Here is a 26,190-nt window from a genome sequence, read left to right on the forward strand (position 1 = left end):
AAAACCTGGTCTGAATCAGGGGACGTCCTACTCAGAGAATGCTATCCACTCCCATAGTATGGATCTTCCCCACACAACTCTTTGCAGCCCTCTTGCCAAACTTTGAAAATCTCCAATAATAATAATAATAATAATAATAATAATAATAATAATTGTACCCCACCCATCTGACTGGGTTGCCCCAGCCACTCTGGGTGGCTTCCAACATATATAAAAACATAACAAAACAGTAAACATTAAAACGCTTCTTTGTACTGTGCTGCCTTCAGATGTCTTGTGGATAGAAAGGAAGGCTGAGGAGAAATTTTCAGGATAAGAAATGCGTATGTTATATAGCGTTCAAGTAAGGAGTACAAAGCACAGCCTCTGAGCTGAAAGGCGTTCAGAGGCCTAGCATACTTACATACCAGTGAGTCAAACTGGTCTCGAGGGCAAGCAAAGAGCCGTCCGTTAACACTGAGCGTTGTAAACACCGAAACATCGTTGGGTTTTAGCACCACCTTTTCTGTGAACGTGAAAAGCATGGGATATACTACAGAAAACGCACGCCCATTATCACAAGAAAAGTAAGTTGTCAAGACTTCTCATTGGAACAAAACAGAATGGATGCCTACGGTGGAATTTGAGACACTCTCTTCCATTTGGAAGGGCAGCTTTTATAATTTGAGAGCCCACTTGGCTGGATGACACATTCAAATATTCATGTGTGGCACTCAAAGGTTAGGTAAGTATTAGCAGCGGCTCAGTCGGCGGCGTTACTTGTGATTTGGATATATAAAATTTGTTTTTATTTGTTTGTGTTTTTATGCCGAACAGTTTTTATGTACACAGTACAGAGACCACTGAGGCAGACATTCATTGTTTGTTTTCAATTGTCATTACACTCCGTAACACTCTTTCAAATATCAAATTTATGAGTGTTAATTTTTTGATCCCAATGTTTTTCTAATCACATCCGTAGTAGAACCACGTGACTCTTTTCTCCATTGCAGTCAATCTATACTGCTCCTAGAAAAGCTGGCATCTTTAAGAAAAACAACAGGAAGTTACCAATAAACCTTTTTTTAAAAAAAAACCAAAACCAAAAAACAGCAACAACATTTTACTTGTATTCATAGTTCCAGGATTTGATCTTTGTCTTGTAAAGATCTTCAGGTGCCTGGACTGCAGCCTGCCTATGCTCTCAGTTATGATGATTATATATATTATGATGATTATATATATTATATTATTTTTGTACATCGATTCATTTCTTGGAGTTAAGAATAGGACTAGGATAAATTGTGTTCGCTGAGCCCGTATTTTATACAGTCTGTATGTGATGTTTGTTTGTGAATGTGTGGTGTGTTATGCCTAATAAAGGATTTTATTATTATTATAGTTATGATGAGACCCTCTTCTACACCAGACCAGTGTCTACCATTAAACGGCGATGCCGTTCTACTGGGACTCAAATCTCTAGCCACCTTACTTTTTAAACTGTCCCTGGCATGAAGTGTAAGGAGATGGGTGAATTCTTCCCCGCTTTCCTCAGACTAACTTGGAGTCATCAAAAGTTCTTCAACAAAAAATTAGGAGGAACTTGGATCATTTCTCAAGCTCTTCTTGGCAGACCCTATGGAGAAATGCTTCTACTGCCCTTCCTTTTTTTGGGGGGGGGGGAGGGTGTTCTTTGAAGGATTGCATCTGGGAAAGCTGGGGATGGGGAAGCCCAATTCTTGGGCTAGCAGAGCACCCCTTGCCAGTCAATCCTAAAGGCTGCCTTTAGGGTAAGATGGTGTGATATTAACATATGAGAGTGCTGGAGGTGAAATAGTTAAACAGGTTACCCAATCAGAACCTGGGGGTGGAGTCAGAAGGACTATAAAACCAGTTCTGAGAGGGGCAAAGGGGAGTGCATTGGGAGTTGGGTGGTTGGTTGGAGTGGGAGCGAATTGGGATAGAGTTTGTCAGTAGGTTGAGTTAGTGTAGCGAAATAAGCTGAGTCAGGAGCTAGGAAGACAAGTAAATATCTGAGAGGTGGTTTAGTGAGTGAGAGCAGGTAGCGGAAGTTATAGGTCTGGATAGGCACCCCATGATTGTAAAGGACCAATCCCGTTTATGAAACCACACGCTTGTTAAACTGCAATAAATAAACAGAAGTTTATGTTCCAATTTAACCCTGACTGGACTCAGTATTGTACCAGGTAGGGCCTGGGTGGTGGCAGCGAGAAATAAAGTGGTGGCACAGGGATCAATAGATGGTGAAACGTCCAGGGACCCTGTGTGATCGCCACAGAAAAGTTCTCTATGAGAATTGACTTTTGGCTCCCAACCCCAGATTGTCTGGGGGACAACGTCTCTCGCACAACATCTCCCTTGCTAGAACTGCCCATAGGAAAAGTGATTTGAGAAAATACACTCTGTGCTGGTTGTTCTTGGTGTGATGGCAACTCTGCCAGCTGTCCTAGAGGAAGCTCTTCAAAGCCCTCCAGCAAAGCAAGAGATTTCTCCACTTTGTTGCATGGGGCCTGCTTAGACCCTGGTGAAATCAGGGTGCATGTGGTGGTGGGGAACTCTTCAAAGGAAGAATCTGAGGCCTTCCTGTGTTCACCTGAGGTGAGCATTCCCAAGTACCTGAAGCCTGTTTCTGAGTCTGAGCTGGAAAGACTTCACTAGCGTCCTCTATAAATGGAAGAAGGTAAAGGTAAAGGGACCCCTGACCATTAGGTCCAGTCGTGACTGACTCTGGGGTTGCGGTGCTCATCTCGCTTTATTGGCTGAGGGAGCCGGTGTACAGCTTCCGGGTCATGTGGCCAGCATGACTAAGCCGCTTCTGGCGAACCAGAGCAGCGCACGGAAATGCCGTTTACCTTCCCGCCAGAGCGATCCCTATTTATCTACTTGCACTTTGACGTGCTTTCGAACTGCTAGGTTGGCAGAAGCAGGGTCCGAGCAACAGGAGCTCCCCTCTGTGGCGGGGATTTGAACCGCCGACCTTCTGATCCGCAAGCGCTAGGGCTCTGTGGTTTAGTCCACAGTGCTGGAAGAAGGCTGATGGCAAAAACACTGATGTTCCTGTTCAGGGAAATGGGTCTAAAGAGCTGTCAATGAGATTTATCACATTCAGATGAAGGTGGGGAAAGTTTTAACACAGCAACCCTAACATATAATGTAATAATTCATCTCGGAATGTAATAGCAATGGTTGGGCTTGCTTTTCGGAAGAGATGCGTAAGATTGTGCTGTCAGTTATATTTAGCTCTCGCAATCCCATCAACAAAAGATACCTGCACGTCACAGATTGGTTCAGAAGGGCTAATTAACTGCCTTATAAATCTTTTTGTCCCAGCGTAGGTCCACCAGAATGCCTCCCACTCTGGTGAAAGAAATCCTATTGAAATTGCAGAATAGGGACGCCCCTGGTATCAATTCATTTGCGGAAAAAGAATTGTCCCCGACAACAGTTTCTATTTGCGTTCCAATGTAGCTTTAATTAACTCTGTCAGAATTCACAGCGCCACACAAAATTGGAACCAGCAGTTGTACCTCATCGCAGCGCTACCTTTCTTAAAGACTTCCCTTCAACTAATGCTCGGCCTTAAAGGTCAAATATTTAATCTTCTATCAAAACAAAGCTTTTGCCATAGGACCCTCCCTCCCCTCTCCCAAAAAACCCACCCTAAATTTTACCAAATGAAAACATATAGGGCATGATCTCCTATGCAAGAAGGATTCCCATAGGATTTATAGAACCTTGTTCCCCCCGCCTCAAGCATTAAAGGTAAAGGGACCCCTGACCATTAGGTCCAGTCGTGGACAACTCTGGGGTTGTGGCGCTCATCCTGCTTTATTGGCCGAGGGAGCCAGCATACAGCTTCCGGGTCATGTGGCCAGCATGACTAAGCCGCTTCTGGCGAACCAGAGCAGCGCACGGAAACGCCGTTTACCTTCCCTCCGGAGTGGTACCTATTTATCTACTTGCACTTTGACATGCTTTCGAACTGCTATGTTGGCAGGAGCAGGGACCGAGCAACGGACCCACACATAAATACTAAGGAGAGAAGGTGGGTTGGATGGGGACATGAGATACCTTCACAGACCACCCAGAGGCAGCATGGCAGCTAGCATGGTGTAGTGGTTCAAATGTTGGACTTGAAGACCAAGGATCAAATCCCCACTCAGCCATGAGGCGCACTGGTTGAGCTTGGGCCAATCACATTTTTTTTAGCCTAACCTACCTCACAGGGTCGTTGTGAGGAGAAAACGGAAAGCAGGAGGACCATGTCAGCTAAGTGTAAATAGGGCTGCATCCTTATTTGTTAAATTTGTATCCTGTCTTTCCGCCAGAGTTTATATATTACCACAAAGCTGTTGTGCTATTATTATTATTGTTATTATTATTTCAGTTTATATACCGCTGTATAACTACAGATCTCAGGGCAGTTCACCGATCCTAACACAGATATACTACTTAAAAAGCCTCTTTATTTAAAAATATCATGGAAGATATACATCAGTCAAATCATTGAATCAAGTCTGTCGACCAACTAAATAATTTTCGGCTGATTCATCGCCTGGCTTTTAAACCAATGAATCAATTAAGTTTAAACATACTTGCTTATTTCCGAAAACGTACAGGGTACGTATGTGCCTCTTTTTTTATCTATTAAACGAACTGTGAGGTGATTTCCAGTTTAATGATTTTCATCATGGTGAGATGGCAAGAATATCTTTAATATTCTCTTCACAGCAGCGGCAAACCAGACACATGGGGCAGCCTCAAAAATAAACAGGTGAGCCGTTAATACGCAGCCTCCCAAGTAATCAACTAAAGCTTTAGCTGATTAACGTACAACTATACCAATCCATTGGATTAATCTACAATTAAAGGCTGAAAGCTTACATTCTCACTCTGGCCATGGACCTAATTTGTGTAATGTGCTGTGGCTTCAGACTGAGGTTTCCAGCTGCAGATTTGGGGGTGGTGTGGTGGGGAGGTTGATGACAGCCAAGGCGCAGAAATTTAGATTCCGCCGCCCACAGCGAAAGGTGCAGTCCGGTTGGCCAGGTATTAAAAATGAAACACGAAAAGTCTTTAAAGAAATCAGTGCGAGCTTTTCCCATTCCTTCATGGTCTGCTGCCCCAAAGGTAAATGAGGAGTGTTAAAGATTATGCAAATTCCCTTACCTCCTCCCGAGCTCATCTTTACTAATATCAAGCCATCTCCAGAGCCTAGCTTGTCAGCTACGGCACTGATAACTTCTTTTACGGAAGACAAGACTGGAATGCGGATTGTCGTGTAGGTTTGGTCGATGCAGTACACCTTGAACAAAACTTCAGACAAAAACAAGGCACATCATGAATAAGGGCTGTAAGAAGATGAAACAAGGTAGGAAGCAGACTATGATGATGATGATTATTTATACCCTGCCCATCTGGCTGGGTTTCCCCAGCCACTCTGGGCGGCTTCCAACAAAGTATTAAAATACAATATATAGGATATATAGGGCATAGGATGAAATCAGATCAACCAAAGGCCTGGTTAAAAAGGAACGAGGAGGAGGCACACGAAGGAGGGCCTCAGGGTCCAAGGAGGTTCATATGGAAAGAGGTGGTCCTTGAGGTATTGCATTACAACTGTATGCAACTTAGCACTGCCATACAGTGGTGCCCCGCAAGATGAACGCCTCGCAAGATGGAAAACCCACTAGACGAAAGGGTTTTCCATTTTGGAGGCACTTCGCAAAACGAATTTCCCTATGGGCTTCCTTCGGGACAGCGGGGAAGCGCAGCGCGTCTTCCCCACTGTCCTCGGTCCTCATCCGAAGGCTGGCGGTGGGGCGGAGAGACCTCCTCCCGCCGCCAGGCTTGGGAAGGCTCCTCCGAAGCCTGGCGGTGGGGCGGAGAGACCTTCTCCCCGCGCCAGCCTTCGGATGGCTGTCCTGAAGACTTGCGGTGGGAGTAGGGTTTTCCTTCCCACCGCCAGCATTCAGAATGCTGTTCTGAATGTTGGCGGTGGGAAGGAAAAACCCTCCTCCCACCGCAAGCCCCGGGAACAGAGGAGAAGCGCTGCGCCCCTTCCCCTCTGTTCCCGTACCTGTCCTGAAGGCTTGCGGTGGGGAGAAAAGCCCTTCTCCGCACCGCCAGCCTGGCAAGCGGTTTCCATAGGAACGCATTAATTGATTTTCAATGCATTCCTATGGGAAACCGTGCTTCGCAAGACGAAAAACTCGCAAGAAGAAAAAACTTGCGGAACGAATTAATTTCGTCTTGCAAGGCACCACTGTATTTTACTTTCTTTTGTTAAAGGGGAGGGTGTTCTCAGTGGGCCCCATAGTTTCTTGCTTCTCCTAGGCCCAATCCTAAAGCAGAGATGGGAAAGTTGATGTTGCTCCCATCACCCCTGACCATTGTGGCTGGGGCGAAGGAGAGCTGGAGTCCAAGAACATCTGGAAAACCACAGGATCCCCATCTCTGTCTGAGAGGGAGGAGGCAAGATCTGTGGAGGCTTGCTTCTGCTTCTCCTTGCTCCTCACACCGCTCACATGCTGTTGAGAGAGCAGGGCACCAACAGCAAGGAGGAGTAGCAGCCGAACCAGAAAGTCCCAGAGATTGGCAGTAGGCATGCATTTTTATCCCTATTGATAATAAATAAATAAATAAATAAATAATTAGCTATACCCTGCCCTCCCCGGTTCAAAAACCAGGCTCAGAGCGGCTAACAACAAATTTAAAACACTTAATTGTAAAAGCAGCATAAAATACAGTATAAAAACACGAATAACAATAAAGTTCAGAAATCAATGTAGGGGAAATCCAACTAATAAGCATTAGATAGTCACCAGGGCTAGCTGGTGGAATTAGTCCTACTTGGGCCAGCGAGGAGGCCAGGGGAGAATTAGCTGTGGCATCTCAGAGTGGGTAATCTTCATAAAAGGGGTGGGGGAGGGAAGAGAAGGGAAATAAAAGATCAGGCGGAATTCAAATTAAAGGCCAGGTGGAATAGCTCTGTCTTACAGACCCGATGGAAGGAAGTTAAACCCTGAAGGGCCCTAGTCTCATGGGACAGAGCATTCCACCAGGTCAGAGCCATCACTGAAAAGGCCCTGGCCCTGGTGGAGGATATTCTGACTTCCTTAGGGCCCGGGACCTCTAAAATGTGGTTATTCGTGGACCTTAAGGTCCTCTGCGGGGCATACCAGGAGAGGCAGTCCAGTAAATACCAGTCCTTGATGCTTGGCAGACTAAGAAAGGGCGGTGAGTTGCTAGGGGGGAGAAGATGGTTTAATCCTGACCACTCCTAACCCAGCTCAGGGGCCGTCTCAACATGAGAAGAGACCCTGGGCAAAATTCCATCAGGGGCTGGTGGTCCTTTTCTTCTATCATCCGAGTCCTGCGATCGTACTCAACGACTTACGTTCATCGCTTCCCCTTATGGGCTGTCGTTTTTGCGTTCTTTCGTCACTCGTGTTGAAGTGCTGCAAGAGAACTTTGTGCTGGGGAAACAAACCCGACAAAACGCCATGATTGTAAATGCAAGCAGAAAACTTTTCCAGAAAGCTACTGCATGTTATGTAAGAGTTGTCATGCCAGATCAGGCCCAAGATCCACCTAGTCCGCCAATCTGTTCTCACAATTACCAACCAGATGCCCATGACAGGGCATGGGCGCAACAACAGTCTCCTCGCTCTATTTTATATATATTACAGTGGTGCCTTGCAAGATGAAAAGAATCCGTTCCGCGAGTCTCTTCGTCTTGCGGTTTTTTCGTCTTGCGAAGCAAGCCCATTAGTGGCTTAGCGGATTAGCGCTATTAGCGGCTTAGCGGATCAGCTGATAAGTGGCTTAGCGGATCAGCTGTTAAGCGGTTTAGCGGCTTAGGATCAGCTGATAAGCGGCTTAGGATCAGCTGATAAGCGGCTTAGCGGCTTGGGGAAAGGGGGGGAGGGGAAAAACCCGCAGGAACTCGCAAGACATTTTCGTCTTGCGAAGCAAGCCCATAGGAAATTCGTTTTGTGAAGCACCTCCAAAACGGAAAACCCTTTCGTCTAGCGGGTTTTCCGTCTTGCGAGGCATTCGTCTTGCGGGGCACCACTGTATTAGTTTTTTTACCATATCATTTTCAACAGTAATTAAACATACTTTTACATCTTATTCAAATTTTTGACTTCCATCAATCCTGTCTGAAAATTTTCCAATCTAATCTCTCGGTATGCATTTCTTATCTTCCCTATTACATTTCAAACTCATAACCAATATCTTTTTCTACTTTGTAACACTTCGTATATTTCTCCTTACGAAACTTCTTGTGGTCCTACTAGCATAATTTGTTGATTACAGTTGCTCTTCAAATAATTCATATACTTCTCCCAATCTTCGGTAAATCTCTGGTCCCGCAGGTTTCGAATCCTTCCTGTCATTTTGTCCAATTCTGCATAGTCCATTAATTTCGTCTGCCATTCTTCTTTCGTCGGAATTTCTTCTTGTTTCCATTTCTGGGCTAACAATACTCTTGCTGCAGTTGTTGCATATAAAAACAATTTAACATCTTGCCTATTAAGCACTCTCCTCGCTCTAGAGCATGAGACTCTTAATCTCAGGGTTGTGGGTTTGAGTGCTACGATGGACAAAAGATTCCTGCATTGCAGGGGGTTGGACTAGATGACCCCTGTGGTCCCTTTCAACAGTTCTATGATTCTATGCCCTCCCCAGCAACTGACATTCAGAGCAGAGGTGGCTGGTGCTGAATGGGACTAGTGGAGCAGAAGGCAGGAAGACCAACACTAGGTGGAGCCAGAGCCCGTATCAGAATCCTTGTTTTGTCCCCATCCTCTTTCCTGCTGAGTTCTACAAGGACTGAGGAAGCTGAGAAGACAGCGCCACCACCTGGACAGATTATTGAGAAGGCAGGTGGGTGCGGGCTGGCCGAGAGCAACCTGAGGTTGGTGGGGCAGTAGACCATTTGCCCTATGGGAGCTGACCTCAGTGATTTGGAGACATACGGCCTTTGATACTGGAGGCAGTCTACACAAAGCCTTTGTCTGGCTAGCGGCTATTGGTCATGAGTTTGCCTAATCCCTTTCTGAAGCCATCCAAGTTGGCAGCCGCCACTGTATGCTGTGGTGGTGAATCCCATCATTTAACTTTGCGATGTGTTATACAGCTGATGGTGCGTGTGGGAAAAAGAATAACAGAATACCCATAGATCTGATCAAATTTCATTGCGTGGACTTGCTTCTTCTTTGGAGACTAAATTCTCAAGGCACCTTCACATCTTCTGTTTTAACCGCATGCATGTAACGTTATGCGTACACACAAAACTATAACACGTCTGCACAACCAATGTGCTTTCCAAAGTATAAACAATACAGATGCGTCGGACAGGATACAATAGTAAAGGTGTACTTGCCAATCCATAGGTGTGAACTTGCCCTTAGTGGTTGGGAAAATAACAGTTTAACGTTTTATGTGGGCCGATCAATCAAAATAGTTACCTTTTTCTGTGGTGCTTTAGCTTCCTCTGATCTGCAAAAAGAAAAAATACAGCATATTTTTGGAGGGTGAAATTTGGAAGATTTTAGCAACAATGGTTTGGTTCACACGTAACACTAAACCATGGTTTGGCACAATGTGCACAAGCAAAATCCAAGCGAAGCCTCAGGCTTGTGCATGTCACTCTCCTTCTCCCCATGAGGCTAGGAAAAGAACTCTTCTAGCATTTAATCATTCAAAGAATCCTTGCTTTGCATTAAGTATGAAAAAAGAGATCAAGGTGGTTTGTTTTTTGAAGCAAAGCTGTTTCAAGAGGAGGGACATAGTAACATAGGTTGCTGCCTTTCCAGTGAGTCCATTAGTGGATTGTAGATTCCATTAAGCTCAGTGTTCATCTTCTACACTGACGGACAGCATCTCTCTGGGGTTTCAGGCAGGGATTCTACCTGGAAAAGACAGGTATTGGCTTCTACCTGTAAAGCAGATCCTTTGCCACTGAGCTGTGGCCCTTCCCCAAAAATCTAGAGCAAAGAAGCAGGGGCAGGTGGAAGCTCCTTCACCCAAGAGCCTAATAATAATAATAATAATAATAATAATAATAATAATAATAATAATAATTTATTATTTATACCCCGCCCATCTGGCTGGGCTTCCCCAGGCACTCTGGGCGGCTTCCAAAAAAATATTAAAATACTGTAATACATCAAACATTAAGAAGCTTCCCTAAACAGGGCTGCCTTCAGATGTCTTCTAAAAGTCTGGTAGTTGTTGTTCTCTTTGACATCTGGTGGGAGGGCATTCCACAGGGAGGGCGCCACTACCGAGAAGGCCCTCTTCCTGGTTCCCTGTAACTTGGCTTCTCGCAGTGAGGGAACCACCAGAAGGCCCTCGGCGCTGGACCTCAGTGTCCGGGTAGAACGATGGGGGTGGAGACGGTCCTCCTGGACCAGGGCCGTTTAGGGCAGTGTTTCCCAACCACTGTTCCGCGGCACACTATGTTGCCTGGTGTGCCGCGAGAACAGTGAGAGATGTTGCCTGGTGTGCCGCGGGAAAAATTAAAAAATTCGAAAGATTTTTTTTTAAAAAGTCAAATTTTCGATTGGGGCGCCGTCACTAGATGACCCCTGGGGTTCCCTCCCTCCCTCCCGCTCTGCGCCTCCCTCCTCCTCCTCCGGGGAGGCCCTTCCTGGCTCTCGGCCAAGGCTTGGCAGCTGCCACTCACTCACTCGCTCGCCCACCCGTCCCTCCATCCCTGCACCCGGCCTCTCCCCCTCCGTCCCCGGCGCGGGGGCTGCCGGGATCCGTAGTCCCCTCGCCCTTGGGCTCCGCGCCCGCGCGGGGTGCGCAAACTACGTTTCCCAGCGTGGCCTGGCGGGCCGGGCGTTTTGTTTGAAGCGCTCTTCTCCCGGCCATGGAATGAGCGCAGCGGCGGCGGCCGGGCGGGCAGGGGCTCTTCCGTGCAGACCCCGCGCAGCCTGCCTGCGCCCCCGCGGAGATCGGGCGGCAGGATGCAGCCCGGGGATCCCCGCGGAGGCGGAGCGGCGGAGGCGGAGGCTGCCCCCCAGGTAGGGCTGTGTCGGGGGGGGGGTTATTTTTGCAATGCTGCATCCGCGCCGGAGGGGACGCATCGGACCGCGGGGAGACCCCTTGGTGGGCGTGCAAGGCAATGCATGCGTGCAGGCGTTGCATGGAGTGCAGTGCAATGCAATGGCAACGCGGCGCCCTGCATGCATGCATGCAACTTCCACCAGCGCTCCGGACTTGGCAGGTGAGGGGGGTCCCCAGTGGGCGGCAGAGAGAGCCGGGAGGGCGAAGGGGAGCCGGGGGGGGAGCAGCGCTGCTCCCCGAGCCGAGCCCGGGGGGAAACTTCGGCGTCGTTGCGCCGGGTGTTGGAAGTGGAGGCTGGCGGGGGCCCCTCACCTGCAAAACCTGGTCGCCTCTCATATATTTCGTGCATTGCATTCATCGCCCGCTTTCTCCTCCAAGGAGCTCCCGGGGGCGCGCATGGTTCTCCCCGTGTTATCCTCGCAACAACAGCCCTGCGAGGTGGGTCAGGCGAGTGGCCCAAGGGAGCACCCAGGGATTGTCCTGGCCAGGTGGGGTGATTTGAACCCTGCTCTCTGCCCGGTCTTCGTCCTCATTTAGCCCCCACATGTGCATGACTGTGATTTTCCCCCCTCGTCTTGGCTATGGTGTGAGTCTGTGCTGTTAATTAATGGGGTTCTGCCTTCGGAGAAGATGAGCCAGCCCTCAAGGAGGTGATTATGTAATTTGCTAGCAATTCATGTCCCTCCCGGCGTGACGCTGCGCGCTGACGTCACGGGGCTGTAATGGTGGTGTGCCTCGAGATTTTTTTCATGAAACAAGTGTGCCTTTGCCCAAAAAAGGTTGGGAAACACTGGTTTAGGGCTTTAAAGGTCAGCACCCACACTTTGAATTGTGCTCGGAAACGTACTGAATTCCTTTGCAGGATTCAAAATGCACGTTTGCAAACCATAGTCTTCCTCTTCCTCTCTCCTGTAACATCTAGAAACACAGGTGTATGGTCGGATGCCATGACACTTCAGGTTTCCCAATCCACTTTGTTGGCCTGGTTTGGACATCATGCTAAACCGTGGTTGATTGCTCAATAGCACAATGACATTTCATAATACTATATGTTTTCCTGCTCTTTTTGGTATAAAACTCTAAAAAAGTTCTAGCTAAATTCTTTGCTGATGGGGAGACGGAATACAGTGAAGCTTTCTCTCTGTATTTGCAAAAGCTAGTTTAGAGATGAACAAATTCAAGGTTATGCTTACATTTGTTTCATAGTCTTCTCTAGCTCTGGTAGTTGCTCTTTGAGGGCTGTAATCATCCTCGTATCATCTGATACACATACATAAAACTCCTATTAAATGAAAAAGAACACTCTTCAAACACAGATAGGTAGCCGTGTTGGTCTGCCATAGTCAAAATAAAAAAATTCCTTCCAGTAGCACCTTAAAGACCAACTAAGTTAGTTCTTGGTATGAGCTTTCGTGTGCATGCACACTTCTTCAGATACTTCTTCAGGTATCTGAAGAAGTGGGCATGCACACGAAAGCTCATACCAAGAACTAACTTAGTTGGTCTTTAAGGTGCTACTGGAAGGAATTTTTTTATTTTGACTCTTCAAACAATAATACAAAGAGGCAGTCAACTTGTCAAGATATGTATTGCAGGTGGGCCGACTACGAAGAAAAACGGTTCAATAGAGGTTCCTGACAAATACCGGAGAAACAAATGTCCGCATTGGAAAAGTTCAAAAGGATGGAAGATGCCCTCTGAATCTTACTCCACCTCTAATCCAATATTATCTCAAGAGATGGAGTTGGCAGAGTGAGATGGTCACCTCTAGCAACAGATCTTCCATGTCATTAAAGAGAGAGACAATGTCAGTTATTTAAAAGGTAAAGGACCCCTGGGTGGTTAAGTCCATTGTGGGGATTCGAACCGCCGACCTTCTGATCGGCAAGCCCAAGAGGCTCAGTGGTTTAGACCACAGCGCCACCTAACACAGTACGGTTTACTGCCAAGTAGTATTACAGGCATGGGATTGCGCTGGAAATGTCTAGGTTCCATATTCTCACAATGCCCATTTCTTTCAATGGGATTGTCTCTGTATTAGAAAACAGACTGATACCTCCACCCCCACTTTCCTTCCTGAAATTTCAGCCAGTGGCAACAAGGCATGAGATTGTTTGCAGCAGCAATGCAAAACCCCCAAGGACATCTATAGTTGTTTGTACTTGAATGTAACATCCTTAGGAAGGAGAATTCTACAGCTCGGAAAACAGTCTTGGCTCAGCTCTCCTGCCTCAGTAACTGGTTAATATTGATTTCAACGAAGCAGCAGTACTAAGCAATTGTGCCCTACCTCCAGAAAGGCCATTGCCGCTTCGTCCTCTTGCAGGATATCTCCATACAAAGCAGCCCATTGCAGCATTAAGCGAATGACTCGTCGTTTGTTGTTTAGGGCATAATCCATTTTTTCTTGCTCCGTACCCTGCGAAGGCTGAGCATGGTAAGTGCCAAGATGTCAAGGAAAACGTTCACTCTGCTACTTCACCCACCCCCCTCAGAATTTCCCATCGCTTCCTCATAACAAAGCATGCTTAAAAACACAACTGCCCAGCAGGATTTTCAAGATCAATAACATTTTGTGTGTTCTCTAGTTTATATACTTTCATGGCTTTTGATGACTTAGCATGGCGGTGGTGGGGAGGTGAACCCAACGGGCCTTTCCTTGTAAAGTACAATTGGCAAATGGTTCAAGGGACATGGACCCAATTCGTTACTTTCCCTGGACTGTGGATGCTCGTTGGTGGTGGAAGAATGGGATCAAGGCAAACCCTCTGGCCTTAAGGGAGATGCAGAAAGATGCACGATAGCCACTGTAGTAATAAACTGAACAAAGTGTAGGTAGATAGATTATTTCTATGGCTTTGTATTTGTGTAGGAGGCAGATAGCACAGCACATTTCTATAGTCCTGTTTTAGCTGATGTCGTGGTGTTGTGCTCTTCAACTTTAATTTGTGGTTTTTGCCTCTGCAGAGAAATAATAATAATAATAATGATTTATTATTTATACCCCGCCCATCTGGCTGTGTTTCCCCAGCCACTCTGGGCGGCTCCCAACAGAATATTAAAAACACGATAAAACATTGAACATTAAAAACTTCCCTAAACAGGGTTGTCTTCAAATGTCTTCTAAAAGTCAGATAGTTGTTTATTTCCTTGACATCTGGTGGGAGTGCGTTTCACAGGGCAGGCGCCAACAACAAGAAAGCCCTCTGCCTGGTTCCCTGTAACATCACTTCTCGCAGGGAGGGAACCGCCAGAAGGCCCTCGGAGGAGGACCTCAGTGATTCTATTTGCAGGAGATGTACATGCAACAACTGTTGATTCTTTTTGCTGTGATTTGTTCACGAGTTAATTGCTTGGCAGCATGGGGCATATGAAAGTGTATGTGTGTGTTTGTGTGTGTGTGTATGTGTTGGGGGGAAGGCAAGGACCACTGGTTTTCCAGGCCGCTGCCACAGATCGGGGGGTGGGGGCATAGGGCTGGTTCTAGTTTCTATTGCCACTTCTAGCTTGCACTGTGGTGACATTAGCCTGGGACTCTGTGATGTGGGGGCTGGTGGTATTTGCCTTCCTGTCAGAGGAGGTGAGGCATTTGGCTTCCCTAACATAATTCAGCCTGTCCTTTCATTAGAGAAGTAAGAAAGCAGCTATTTCTGTTCCAACCTATCTTTGTCACAACCAGCGCTGTTTCTCTTCTGCTGCAGTCCTGTTTCTGCCAAATATTGTATCTCTCACCATCCACTATTTAATGTAATGTATATAATTAGTTCGACAACATAATTAATGGCACAATTATTTCCACACCACTTGTTCTGATTTAAAGGACATGTCAAACCAATGTTTTTAATAAAAATAAAAATAAAAAGGTCATTCATGATGTATCAGTTGCAGGCTTAAAAACCAACCAACCCAAGAACCTTATGAGTGAGTACTAATCCTATTCACTGGACTGATTTCCATTCCAGGTCTGGGATGAAACAATGAACAGCAGCAACTGCTGCTTCCATTTATGATGGAATTTTCTGAAGCCCCAGCCTTTCACAGCCATCTCCCTTTGATGGCAGAGCATCTTTGCACATAGATATATTGCCACATCAACCTTCTGCTCACACAGACCTTTAGTATGTGTGCATTTCCAATCCCGAGTCCAGCATGACCAAGGAAAAGAGCACGTTTTTTAAAAAAAGTATATATGGTTATGTTAGCAATAATATAAATCTGTATCATTAAACAAGTCAATGGAATCCATTAAAATTTCATTGTGATTATTACTGTTTGCAAGCCAGCAATTAAGATGCAATGGAATGCTACCCTCACCAACTTCAGATGCAGTTTTCTCTGTATCCTGGTTCCTTCCCACGCAGAACAGGTGCAGCAAACAGTATTTTGAAATGTACGCATATGTCAGAGTTTTGTTGTTACAGGGCAACTCAGGTGTAAACTTCTCCCTTTTGGAAAGGGCAAGTTTTGACATTAATATCAGAAATGGCGACTGCCCAGCACAACCTTGGTTTGAGGGACGTGCTTGTTCACAATGCATCTCTTATCAGTCCAGGGTCAGCAGAGATGAGTCTACAAGCACTACTGAAATTCTACTTAGTCCAGGCTGACTTGGGATCCAGTGACAGACAGATCTGACAGACAGCCGTATATAGCTAGATCCTCACGAAACAGGGAGGACATTGAATATAATAGTATTTTGTGCGTTCCATGTGGAATTAATGGCCCAGAATATTTTCTGCATATGACAGTTCTGACAAGCACAGGGCCGTTGTGAATGCAAGTCTTAAAATAAACTGTTTCTTTCAAATCAAAGCACGGGGGCTTTGACATGCAATCTCTGGGATGTCTCAAGAGACTGTGAGCTGATCAGAAGGGGAAACAAATGCATCAATAGAGCGTCTTGCACAATATATGCACAGTATGACTAAAGCAGTAATTTAGGGGGGGGGGTAGAAACTGGGCTTATTAAGCCATTTTTTTGTTTCCCTTAGACACTGCTACAGCTACTTAAGAGCCTAGGACATGGGACATCCTACTGAAATCTAGAGTCATGGGAAAAAGAAAGTACACCCTCTTTGAATTCTGCAGTTTTACATACGAGGACAAAATAACAACCACCTGTTCCTTAGCATGTCTAAGGAACATGGTGAAATATGTCATGACTGCAGGTTTTAACTGAACTTATAAAAATGTATATATTTGGTTGAGATTAGAAAAGTCAGGCTACCTGATGGAGGTGAGAGTAGACATTGCATTGCCTCGTTTGGTCCCTTTAACTGTTTGTAGGGACAGTTATAACATTCCATAAATCAAGTAGCATTTCACTGAGCCGTTCTCTCCCTGCAGCTTCTACCATGCAAGCCCTGTAATTATTTAATATCCTTCTATCTGCTTATTAAGTGACTCACCACAGGCGCTAGTAATTTTTGCCGTTATTTTTCATTGCTCATCTACTTATTTTTAATTCTGCTAATAATTTCTCCCATGCAAATGTGATCGTGGGATGTGCGGGGGGGGGGGACCCTCCCTCCCCAAATGTTCACGCTGCATATCTATTAGAATAATAGCGTTATGTATAAATAAATGACAGAGAGGCTGTAATTTTGAAAGGTATTAATCAACAACGATGTTGTGACTGAATACCGATCTCGACAAGTTTCGTTGCTTTAAAATTGCAATAATTTTTTACAGCCCGTTCCTCCCTCAATGCAAGCAGGGATCTAGTTCCTTTTCACATGCATTGGAACCAAATGTTCGGTATTTATCACCATGAGAGAGTAGATGAATGGGATCAGATCATGTGTGTGTAACATGCTAACCTTTCTCTTAAAACAATACAGAAATAATAATATAATAATAATACAATACAGTGGTGCCTCGCAAGATGAAATTAATCTGTTCCGCGAGTCTCTTCGTCTAGCGGTTTTTTCATCTTGCGAAGCAACCCTATTTGCGGCTTAGCACTATTAGCGGCTATTAAAGGCTTAGCGGCTTAGCTGCTTAAAGGCTATTAGCGGCTTAGCGGCTTAGAAAAAGGGGGGGAGCGAAAAAAAATCTCAAGACTCGCAAGACATTTTCGTCTTGCGAAGCAAGCCCATAGGGAAATTCGTTCTGCGAAGCAACTCAAAAACGGAAAACCCTTTCGTCTAGCGGGTTTTCCGTCTTGCGAGGCATTCGTCTTGCGGGGCACCACTGTAAGTGGTATTCAACTGTGTACCTCCACCACCCACAGATCTGGTCTGGAGGCTTGGTGGAAAACACAGAAGAGGTTTGGAGTGGGTGTTGGTGGAGAATCGTGCATTAAACTAGTAAGAGACTGACACCAAAGGCCAGAGGCAGGAGGCAGAAAAGGACTGAGAACAGGGCTGTGCACACGCTTCTGAATCCAGTAAGCTCCCAACATTGGTTTGGGAAGTGGTGCACACACGGCGTTCGCCACACAACCCATATCTATCCTGTCATTCCTTGGGAAATGCTGAGGTTTGATCCGTTTCCCCCAAAACTAACTTCATTTCGAACACAGAAAAACAACAACAACATCCCTGCCCATCTGGACCTAGTTCTGTTTTAAGCCAGTAATGTGTACACAGTCTTAAGTCAACCCCTGGAGACCACGCAAGGCTACATTTAGTGAACAATAAGGAAGCTGAAATCCAAGAGAGGCCAGGTCCCAAGAAAAGGAAAAGGCAGGAGAATGTGAATTACCGTATTTTTTGCACCATAACACTCACTTTTTTCCTCCTAGAAAGTAAGGGGAAATGTCTGTGCGTGTTATGGAGCGAATGCCTGCGGGTGGCGGGGGGGATCTGCTGCAGTCGTGAGCAGAGGATCCATGGTTCCCCTTCCTTCCCTCCTCCGTGGTTACAAAGAATGGATCCACATGGATCCTCAGGATTTTTGCATTGGGCTACTCCAAACTCACTATCAGATCACATGTCTGTGGCCACAGCATGAACCATAAAAATCATATATCCACTATTTCGTTTAGAATATTTTTTTTCTTGTTTTCCTCCTCTAAAAACTACGTGCGTGTTATGGTCTGGTGCGTGTTATAGAGCGAAAAATACGGTAAATCTAAGCTAGGTTCTGTGCTACGAAAACAGACTACATCCTGCACAACGTGACTGAAGCCAGGCAGGATTTCTGTACTTCCAACATTTAGTTCATCTGTTTCTTTGGTGGGGGAAAAAAGATTTTGCTCCTGTCACACAAACACACACACACACAAATACCGTCAGCTGGGCTGTATTTATGTGGCTTTTGTTGCTTTCCTCAACACATGTCACAGGTTTTTAATTACTTTTGCTATTTGTGGCACCACAATAGTACTCAAACAGATCTGGTTTCCAGGGTGATCATGCAAGCCGATGTAGAAATTTGAAAATAGGTGGCCTCCAAAGAGCTTATTATTTTAAATGATTTAGTATAACCTGCTGGTGGGTAAAGCCAACACTTGGGGATAGAGGTGGAGGAGAAACAAGCAAGGGAGATAATAGGAGGCAGAGTTGCCGGGGATCACAAGCGCTGTTGCACTCATGCCCTGTTTGCGGGATTCCCATAGGCCTCTCTATGGCCACCTTGAGAACAGGGTTCAGGACTATATAAACCTTGGCTTGATCCAACAGGGCTTTCCTTAGGTTCTTATGAGCATTGGGGGAATGGCTTGCAAAATACTCGCAGTCATTCATAGCATTAGGCTTAAGGCAGATGTTCCATCCATATTGGTTAATCTTGCTCTAGGAATGAGACGGCTTGAGAGTTTAGTTCCACCATGAATGATGCTGGAATGATTAATACAGGCTCCTATCTTATGTACTCTGACCTGGGAGTAAGGGAAAGGACCCCTGGATGGTTAAATCCAGTCAAAAGTGACTATGGGGTTGCGGCGCTCATCTCGCTTTCAGGCCGAGGGAGCTGGTGTTTGTCCAAAGACAGCTTTCCAAGTCATGTGGCCAGCATGACTAAACTGCTTCTGAAACAACGAGACACCCTGGTGGAAACCAGAGCACATGGAAACGCCGGTTACCTTCCCGCTGCAGCGGTACCTATTTATCTACTTGCACTGGCATGCTTTCAAATTGTTGGGTTGGCAGGAGCAGGGACCGAGCAACAGGAGCTCACCCCGTTGCGGGGATTCGAACCGCCGACCTTCTGATCGGCAAGCCCAAGAGGCTCAGGGGTTTAGACCACAGCGCCACACGCATCCCTGACTTGGGAGTAAATCCTATTGAACAGAGTGGGACTTAATCCTGAGAAACGCAGCACAGCATTGTAACAAAATGAATAAAGTGAAAAAGAGCTAACGCTCCAAGAGTTGATTCTCCCTTCTTGACTTTCTTGCTTAACTTCCATGGGGTTTCTTGTCAGAAAGGGTCCACTGATGGATGTGGTAGCTCAGCAGTTTCCCAACCACGCCAAGCGTTGATGCCAGCCTTGCTTACCACCGAATTAGGTGTCTAATATGTTTTCGTTGTTTTTTAAAAAATAATAATCAAAAAGGATATTGAGCCATCAAAGCCGGACAAAGCTGATTATTTGGCATGAATATGCAATGCATCATAACAAAATCAAGTACACCAGCATCTGTGAAAATCAAAAGTAACAGAACGTTATACTCCTGCATACCAATATAATTTCCCACCATTGCAAAATATATGGTTCCCTCCTCCATGGTAAACAGCACAAAAAGAGTTATGCCAGATGTGTTTTGCACATTAAAAGCAATTAATTAACAGTGCGATCCTAGACATGTCTTGTCAGAAGCAAGTCTCTTTGAGTTCAGTAGGACTTGTTCCCAGGTCCAATACTCAATGTATTTAAACCCCACTGAATATTGTGGGACTTACATCTGAATAGACATATATAAAATTGCACTGTAAATTACAGTTACTTGTCTTGGATCCTAAGAACTGCAAGGATCATTCTGCTTGCAAAATGGGACTTTCCTGTCTGCTCCCTTTTATCTGCACACAACAATTGTTTCCAAAAAAACTTTCTTCCTTTTGCCTTTTTAAGGGCAACACAGGCCACAAGAAGATGCCTCTGGCTTTGCTGTTGCTATGCCATGGGTTGCTTGTAAGTATTTTACAGAGCTCTAGCTAAAGATGTCTCTGACTAGGAGCTGGGAGAAGAGGGCACAGGAATTAGGGGAATTAAACACAGACACAAGGTCCAGGGAGTGGATTGTGGAAGCAGAGGCTCATGAGACAGATGGATGGAGGAAGCAGAAGAAAATTAAGGGTGATAGGGAAGAAAGTGGCAAGGAAATGAGGAACTTAGGAATAGGAGAAAGAGCTATATGTATTAAGAAAGGAGGCTTGTATGTTGTTAGCAGTAAGTTAGAAGACAAGCAAAAGAACCAGGGATGATTGGATGTATGGGCTAGATATATGAAGGAGCAATATATAGTTCCAGTGTTTGGGAGTGACTTTCATATGTTTTTAACCAATCAGTCAAATCTTTCATGGAAAAAAATGAATCATTTTAATCCTGGATATTTTCCCTGAAATCAACTGGCTCAGATCAAATTTATGTGGTCCCCCAATGCCCTCTAACGCAAAAGGAAATGTATTTCAGTGGAAAGTGTACAAAAAATTATGGCTGTTTGCCAGGGCATTGTTTTCACTGCTACTATGCAAACAAACTGATTAAACAAAACAAAAACAATTTCAAAGTAATGCAAAAGGGGGGGGGGATCAGTGATTGCAGATGTTTGTGATCTGACAAGCAAAGAAAGAAACGCTGTGGTTCAAATTTCTAGTTGCCTGCTAACAAATGGAATACTGCCCCAAGATATTTTGGAAAAGGATTGATTCAAAATATGTTTCAAAAGTGAAGTTGTACTGGAAGGTTTTGGAAAATAAAACAAAATGTCCCTAAGAGAAGCTGCAAACTTGAGACTAGCCCTCCCTTACTTTTTAGGGCACCACCGAAAGGTTGTTTCAAGGTTGTAGCTCTTTCTAACACACACTGAATGCAACAGCGACACTCAGTACAAAAGCAAGACCGAGCCGCACTCTCGGCCAAAGAATCTGGGTGCTTAAGCCCCAGTTTAAATCAAATGACTGCAGTTTGGAAATGTCCGGTTGCAGCATTCACTTCTTACGTTGATCTACAGCTGCACCGACATCTTTATTTAAACATTCTACCTGTTCCTTCGCTTAATGCTGATTCGAGACGCATTGTTTCGAGGAAGTGTTCTAGAATTTTCTCGGGCGTTCCTGACATCACGATATACCTGAGTAAAGGAAGAAAAGAAACAGTGACCTAAAAAACCACTCTGAGCTTGTTGGAAAGAGAAGGTGAATACGAGTGTAACAAAGCACACACGCACACATACACACACGTGTGTGTAAAGCTTTAGCATAGGAAAGATACCCAGTGTAGAATATCTTTACATCTTGACTGATTTTAGCATACGTTTTGCAATATGACATGCTTGCAATGTGACCTGTTTTAGTAGCTTCAATTTGAGAAAAAGGGCCAAAAAAAAAGAGACAAGTGAGTTGTTTCTACAGGAGAGGGGAACAAAACTGCCAGCAGAGCAGTGGAAATATGGGGCGCAATAGTGACACCCAAAAACAAGCACCTGCCACTAGACAATTTGAGTGGCAGGCGTTCCCTGCTGGGGCTAGTAGGGTGGAAAGCAAGGAGCCCACATTAGACGGAGATGGAGCCAATGACAGACAGAGCCAACTCATTCTAGCTCTGCCCTCATCTTCCTCTTTCTACAAGAGACAACACTGAGACTAAGGAGGAGGAGGAGGAAGCTGGCAGGCTGTGCTGCCCCTTGGATGGGCAGAATGTTAAGGCAGGTAGTTGGTTGAGGGGCAGATTGAGGCTGGTGGGCTGGTGACCCATTTGTTCTCAATTAGCCAGTCTCCCTCCACATGACAGTCTACAACAGTCAAGAAGAGAGCCAAAGCATGGTCAATATGGCCGCTGGGTGAGTTGGGGTGGGAAACATGCACGTTTAGGAACAGGGCCAGCTCCTTTGCTCTCTGGACTTAAAGGCAAGATGGCGCACGAACGCGCGCGTGCACACACACCAACCAACCATCATTCTACATACAGAAGCAGACCAGGCTGGCCACTGAATCTTACTGTGACACTGGCAATGGGACAGTGTCCTCCACCACTCTCAAGGGCAGCAGACAAACCTAGGGGTTGCAGAACTGGCCACACGGCACAGTTCTGTCCTCCAGCAGAAGTGCACAACTGGGGGTGGGATGGGGGAATCTCAGGAGGAATGGCGGGGGGTGGGGGTGGAGGCTCCCACAACTCATTCACGAACAGACACCCAGTATCCAAGACCTGAGGCCGCCATCTCACTTTGCCTCATAGTCAAGCTAGCCCTGATCAGAATGAAGTTCCTTGTGATGTGCTGCTTTGGGATCCAAGCCATGATGTTTTCTCGAGATGCTTCATTGTGTGGTCATCTTCCTACGTTATGCTTTTGTAAGTGTGTTTGATTTCTTTCTCTCTCTCTTTAGCCCAATGCTCTGCGATGGCCAATGGCAACAGCTAAGATGTGATCCGAAAAGGGAGGAGGGGTGGGTCATGTATGGAGTTGCCTCTTGCTGCTGTAAGCGTTTGAATTATGAGGGGAAAGGTCCTTAGGAAATCTGTACCTTCTCCCCAAATTGAGCCAGCTGGCTCGTATCCTCAAGTAGCCCTCGAAAAATGGTAGCTACGGCAGCCATCATGAAAGAAGCTAACAGGCCCCATTTGTCACTTCTCTGAGCATCAAACTATTGAGAAAAATAGGAACTTATCTATTAAGCTTTCCTATTTCCTTCCGCAGTAAATGGGTTTATTTTAGTGAACCTCTTGGTTCTTCTTACAACTTTGCATCATTTTACTGCGCTCAAGTATAGGGGGAAATCTAGGAAACTTCCCCCATAAAAAAAAAGCTCCTGCTGAGAAATAAGTAGTGGAGCTGAGCTCCTGGGAGCTTCTCCTCACTTTGAGGACTGGCCATCATACGGTTCTTTTACCTGCCAGCCCTTTGGGAAGAGCTGCATTGATGTCCCAAGAATGCAAACCCCTTGTTAAGCCAAGTGCACAGAGAGATACTTGCAGAGATACTAACTGTGTGTCTTGGGGAGTGAAGCAGGGAAAGAGAGAGAGAGAGCTTGCTGTACTTTCAATATGAAAGTGGAAACGAAATTGTGGAAGTGGCTTGCGGTGCCTGGAGACTAGTTGGCAGCAGAACTCTGCAAGAGATCAGTCGGCAAAGAGAAGATGTGTTTGCCCGTAAAGGGAGAGGGGCATAGAGAGTGCTTCACAGTGGGCTCTGCTAGCAACATCCCTTTGAACACTGCAAGAGAGAGGAAGCATTGGGGAACATGGAACAGACCCAAATTGCATCTCAGGTCATTCGTTCCCAATTCTTAAGCCTTTCCCAGCCTTTGCCACTTCCCAAATGAAAGAAGCCAGTTCTAGACACTGGTGCCTTGTGTACTGGGAACAATTATCCCAGAGACATGAAAACTGCTTATGATTACTCATAGGCACTTATAGGGTCTACTATATGCCAGGCATTTTATAGGGAACTGTAGTGATGTGTCCCAAAATGAGAGCCAGTGTGGTGTAGGGGTTAAGAGTGGTGGACTCATAATCTGGTGAACTGGGTTCGATTCCCCGCTCCTCCACATGCAGCTGATGTGTGACCTTGGGCTAGTCACACTTCTCTGAAGTCTCTCAGCCCCATTCACCTCACAGAGTGTTTGTTGTGGGAGAGGAAGGGAAAAGGAGATTGTTAGCCGCTTTGAGACTCCTTAAGGGGCGTGAAAGGCGGGATATCAAGTCCAAACTCCTCCTCCTCCTCCTTCCCTATTTTCCAGGGACAGTCCCAGATTTACAGAAGCTGTCCTGGTTTCTGATTTGATCCTGGAATGTCCCAATTTTCCTTAGGACATTCCTGTTTTCATCGGAGAAATGTTGGAGGGTATGGAGTTATGCAGCCCCTAAGGCAAGGGGAGATAAGTATCGTATTTTTCGCTCTATAACACGCACCCGACCATAACACGCACGTAGTTTTTAGAGGAAGAAAATCCGTAGGCATGCCACCCATAGGCATTCCCTCCATAACTCGCACAGACATTTCCCCTTACTTTTTAGGAGGAAAAAAGTGAGTGTTATGGTGCAAAAAATACAGTACCTATGCAACCTTTAGAAGACCTCTGAAGTCCTTCAGGACATCCTCAATTCCTACCCTGCAGGAGTTGGGCCAGACAACTTGATGCAAAGTGACTAATGAGATTGATGTGCACTTTAGGAATTGGAAATGAAAATAATAAATTATGTTTTCTTAATAGCAAAACGAATGTGGTTTTAAAAGCTTTTTTATCAGTAATTACTCTCCTCAGTAATAACATTCCTTATGGTCTGTGAACAGATTTTGCACTATTTACAGCGAGACCTGCCTAGAGTTGATTTTTGACAGCTAAAGGGCCACAGCTAATGCGTTTGCAAGTTGATATATGTTGTGCGCTGCAGGGCATGTGACCAGCTGGTGATATCTTTTCAAATGCGACATAATGCACTCTTTTCAAAGGCAGGAAGAAAAGACTATTGGCTAAATAAAACCATTTGGAAGAGTTAATCATAGTCTTGCATCAACACTGTGGAATTAAATCATACTTGTGCTGAGGAGGCTGCGAGTTTCCTTGATTAGGAGCCCTGTTTCCTGCTGGGATCTTCTCGAGTACCAAGACATCTTGGTCATGTTCCTTAAGTCTGACTGTGTTTGCTTCGACATCCTGAAAGATGATTTTTAATCATTAACACGCCAGATAGAAACAACTTGGTTAAAAGCCATGCTGCAAATGAAAATTAAAAGGCCATTGATATATGGCTTTATACTCCTAGAAAAAGTATGGGACCCCATCCCGGGAAAGACAGCTGCCCTTTAGTGTTATTGGCATCTGTGGGGCAAGCTGTATGGAACTTGCAACTAACTTAAGGTCCATGTATTTCCAGCATGACTGAAGTCAGTGTGGTGTAATGGTTAAGAGTGTTGGACTATGACCAGGGTTCAAATCCCCACTCAGCCATCAAGCTCATTGGGTGACATTGGGCCAGTCACAATCTCTCAGCCTAACCTCCCTCACAGGGTTGTTCTGAGGATTAAAGGAGGAGGGGGGAAACCTGTCAGGATTCCAGCCGCAGTCAGAGGTAAACTGGCCTCACTCCAGGCATTCGGCTGGGATCCTTGTTGACCTTCCCGTCTGCGTCTCCCGGCAGGCAAGGTCGTAAATCAGCGATCCTCCTCAAACGTGAGGAGAACACACCCTCCTCCTTCTCTCCCTCCCTGCACTCCCCAGGGAGGGGAAGAAAGACAGACAGGAGTCCTTTTTACATGTCTTTATTCCTGTCATTCAGCAGTACAGAGAAACCGTGTCTGTACCCTCCAGACTCCGGCAGTAGAGTCACTGCTCCTCCCCTGTACTTCCAGCACAGGTCAGATGACACTCTGAGCTAACATCCGGTGCTCAGTACGGAGAATGGACTGCCCCCTTTCTCCACTAGTACAGTTCCAGACCACAACATCCTGTTTTGCATTCCAGCCTCCTGCAGCTGGCTTTTGCATTGCTGCTTTTTCCTGACAAAACCATGTATGCCACCTTGAGCTCTCTAGAGAAAAAGGCGGGATATAAATTCAGTAAACAAACGAACTTCTCTTGGGTCATCAGGACCTTAGATCACAACATTGTGTTCAGTTAGGTCAAGATTTAACCAACCTAAGCAGCTTTCTCTACTTCCTTTATCTATCCATGAATCTTCCTTCATTACAGCGGAAGTGCTAAACACATTCTTTTTATCCAGGCTCTATAGAAAATTAATCCTTTTCCCCAGGTGTCTTTTTCGTGGTTCAAAGGGAAGGCTTCGCCTTAGGTTCCTTACAATACTTCAACTAAATCCTTTCTCCCCCAGTACAAAACTGGATTCAGATTCCTTACTAATGCTTAACCAATTATGAGTAGTACTATTAGCACTATACTACTATCATGACCACTACTAGTAGTAGTAGTAAGATTGACAGCCTATTCCAGTCATAATCATTCTCTCCACAGCCAAGTGTAGCACAATGGTTTTTGCAAAGTT

At 45.6% G+C, this 26,190-nt stretch overlaps 1 protein-coding gene across 3 annotated transcripts in view; it reads right to left on the reverse strand.

Moving 5' to 3' along the window:
• RAPGEF4 (Rap guanine nucleotide exchange factor 4) overlaps nt 1-26,190 on the reverse strand; it is a 166,137-nt gene that overhangs the window by 20,091 nt on the left and 119,856 nt on the right. For all 3 annotated transcript variants that reach the window (XM_083467925.1, XM_083467926.1, XM_083467927.1), the window contains 9 exons: nt 24,727-24,845; nt 21,231-21,319; nt 19,587-19,665; nt 13,373-13,523; nt 12,276-12,364; nt 9,477-9,507; nt 7,400-7,478; nt 5,170-5,316; nt 408-505 (listed from right to left, as the gene is read on the reverse strand). In XM_083467925.1, coding sequence (XP_083324051.1) covers nt 408-505; nt 5,170-5,316; nt 7,400-7,478; nt 9,477-9,507; nt 12,276-12,364; nt 13,373-13,523; nt 19,587-19,665; nt 21,231-21,319; nt 24,727-24,845 — 882 coding nt within the window. The remainder of the gene's footprint in view (nt 1-407; nt 506-5,169; nt 5,317-7,399; nt 7,479-9,476; nt 9,508-12,275; nt 12,365-13,372; nt 13,524-19,586; nt 19,666-21,230; nt 21,320-24,726; nt 24,846-26,190) is intronic.

Source organism: Podarcis liolepis (assembly GCF_965112155.1).
Source record: "Podarcis liolepis genome assembly, chromosome: 1".
NCBI lineage: Eukaryota > Metazoa > Chordata > Lepidosauria > Squamata > Lacertidae > Podarcis > Podarcis liolepis.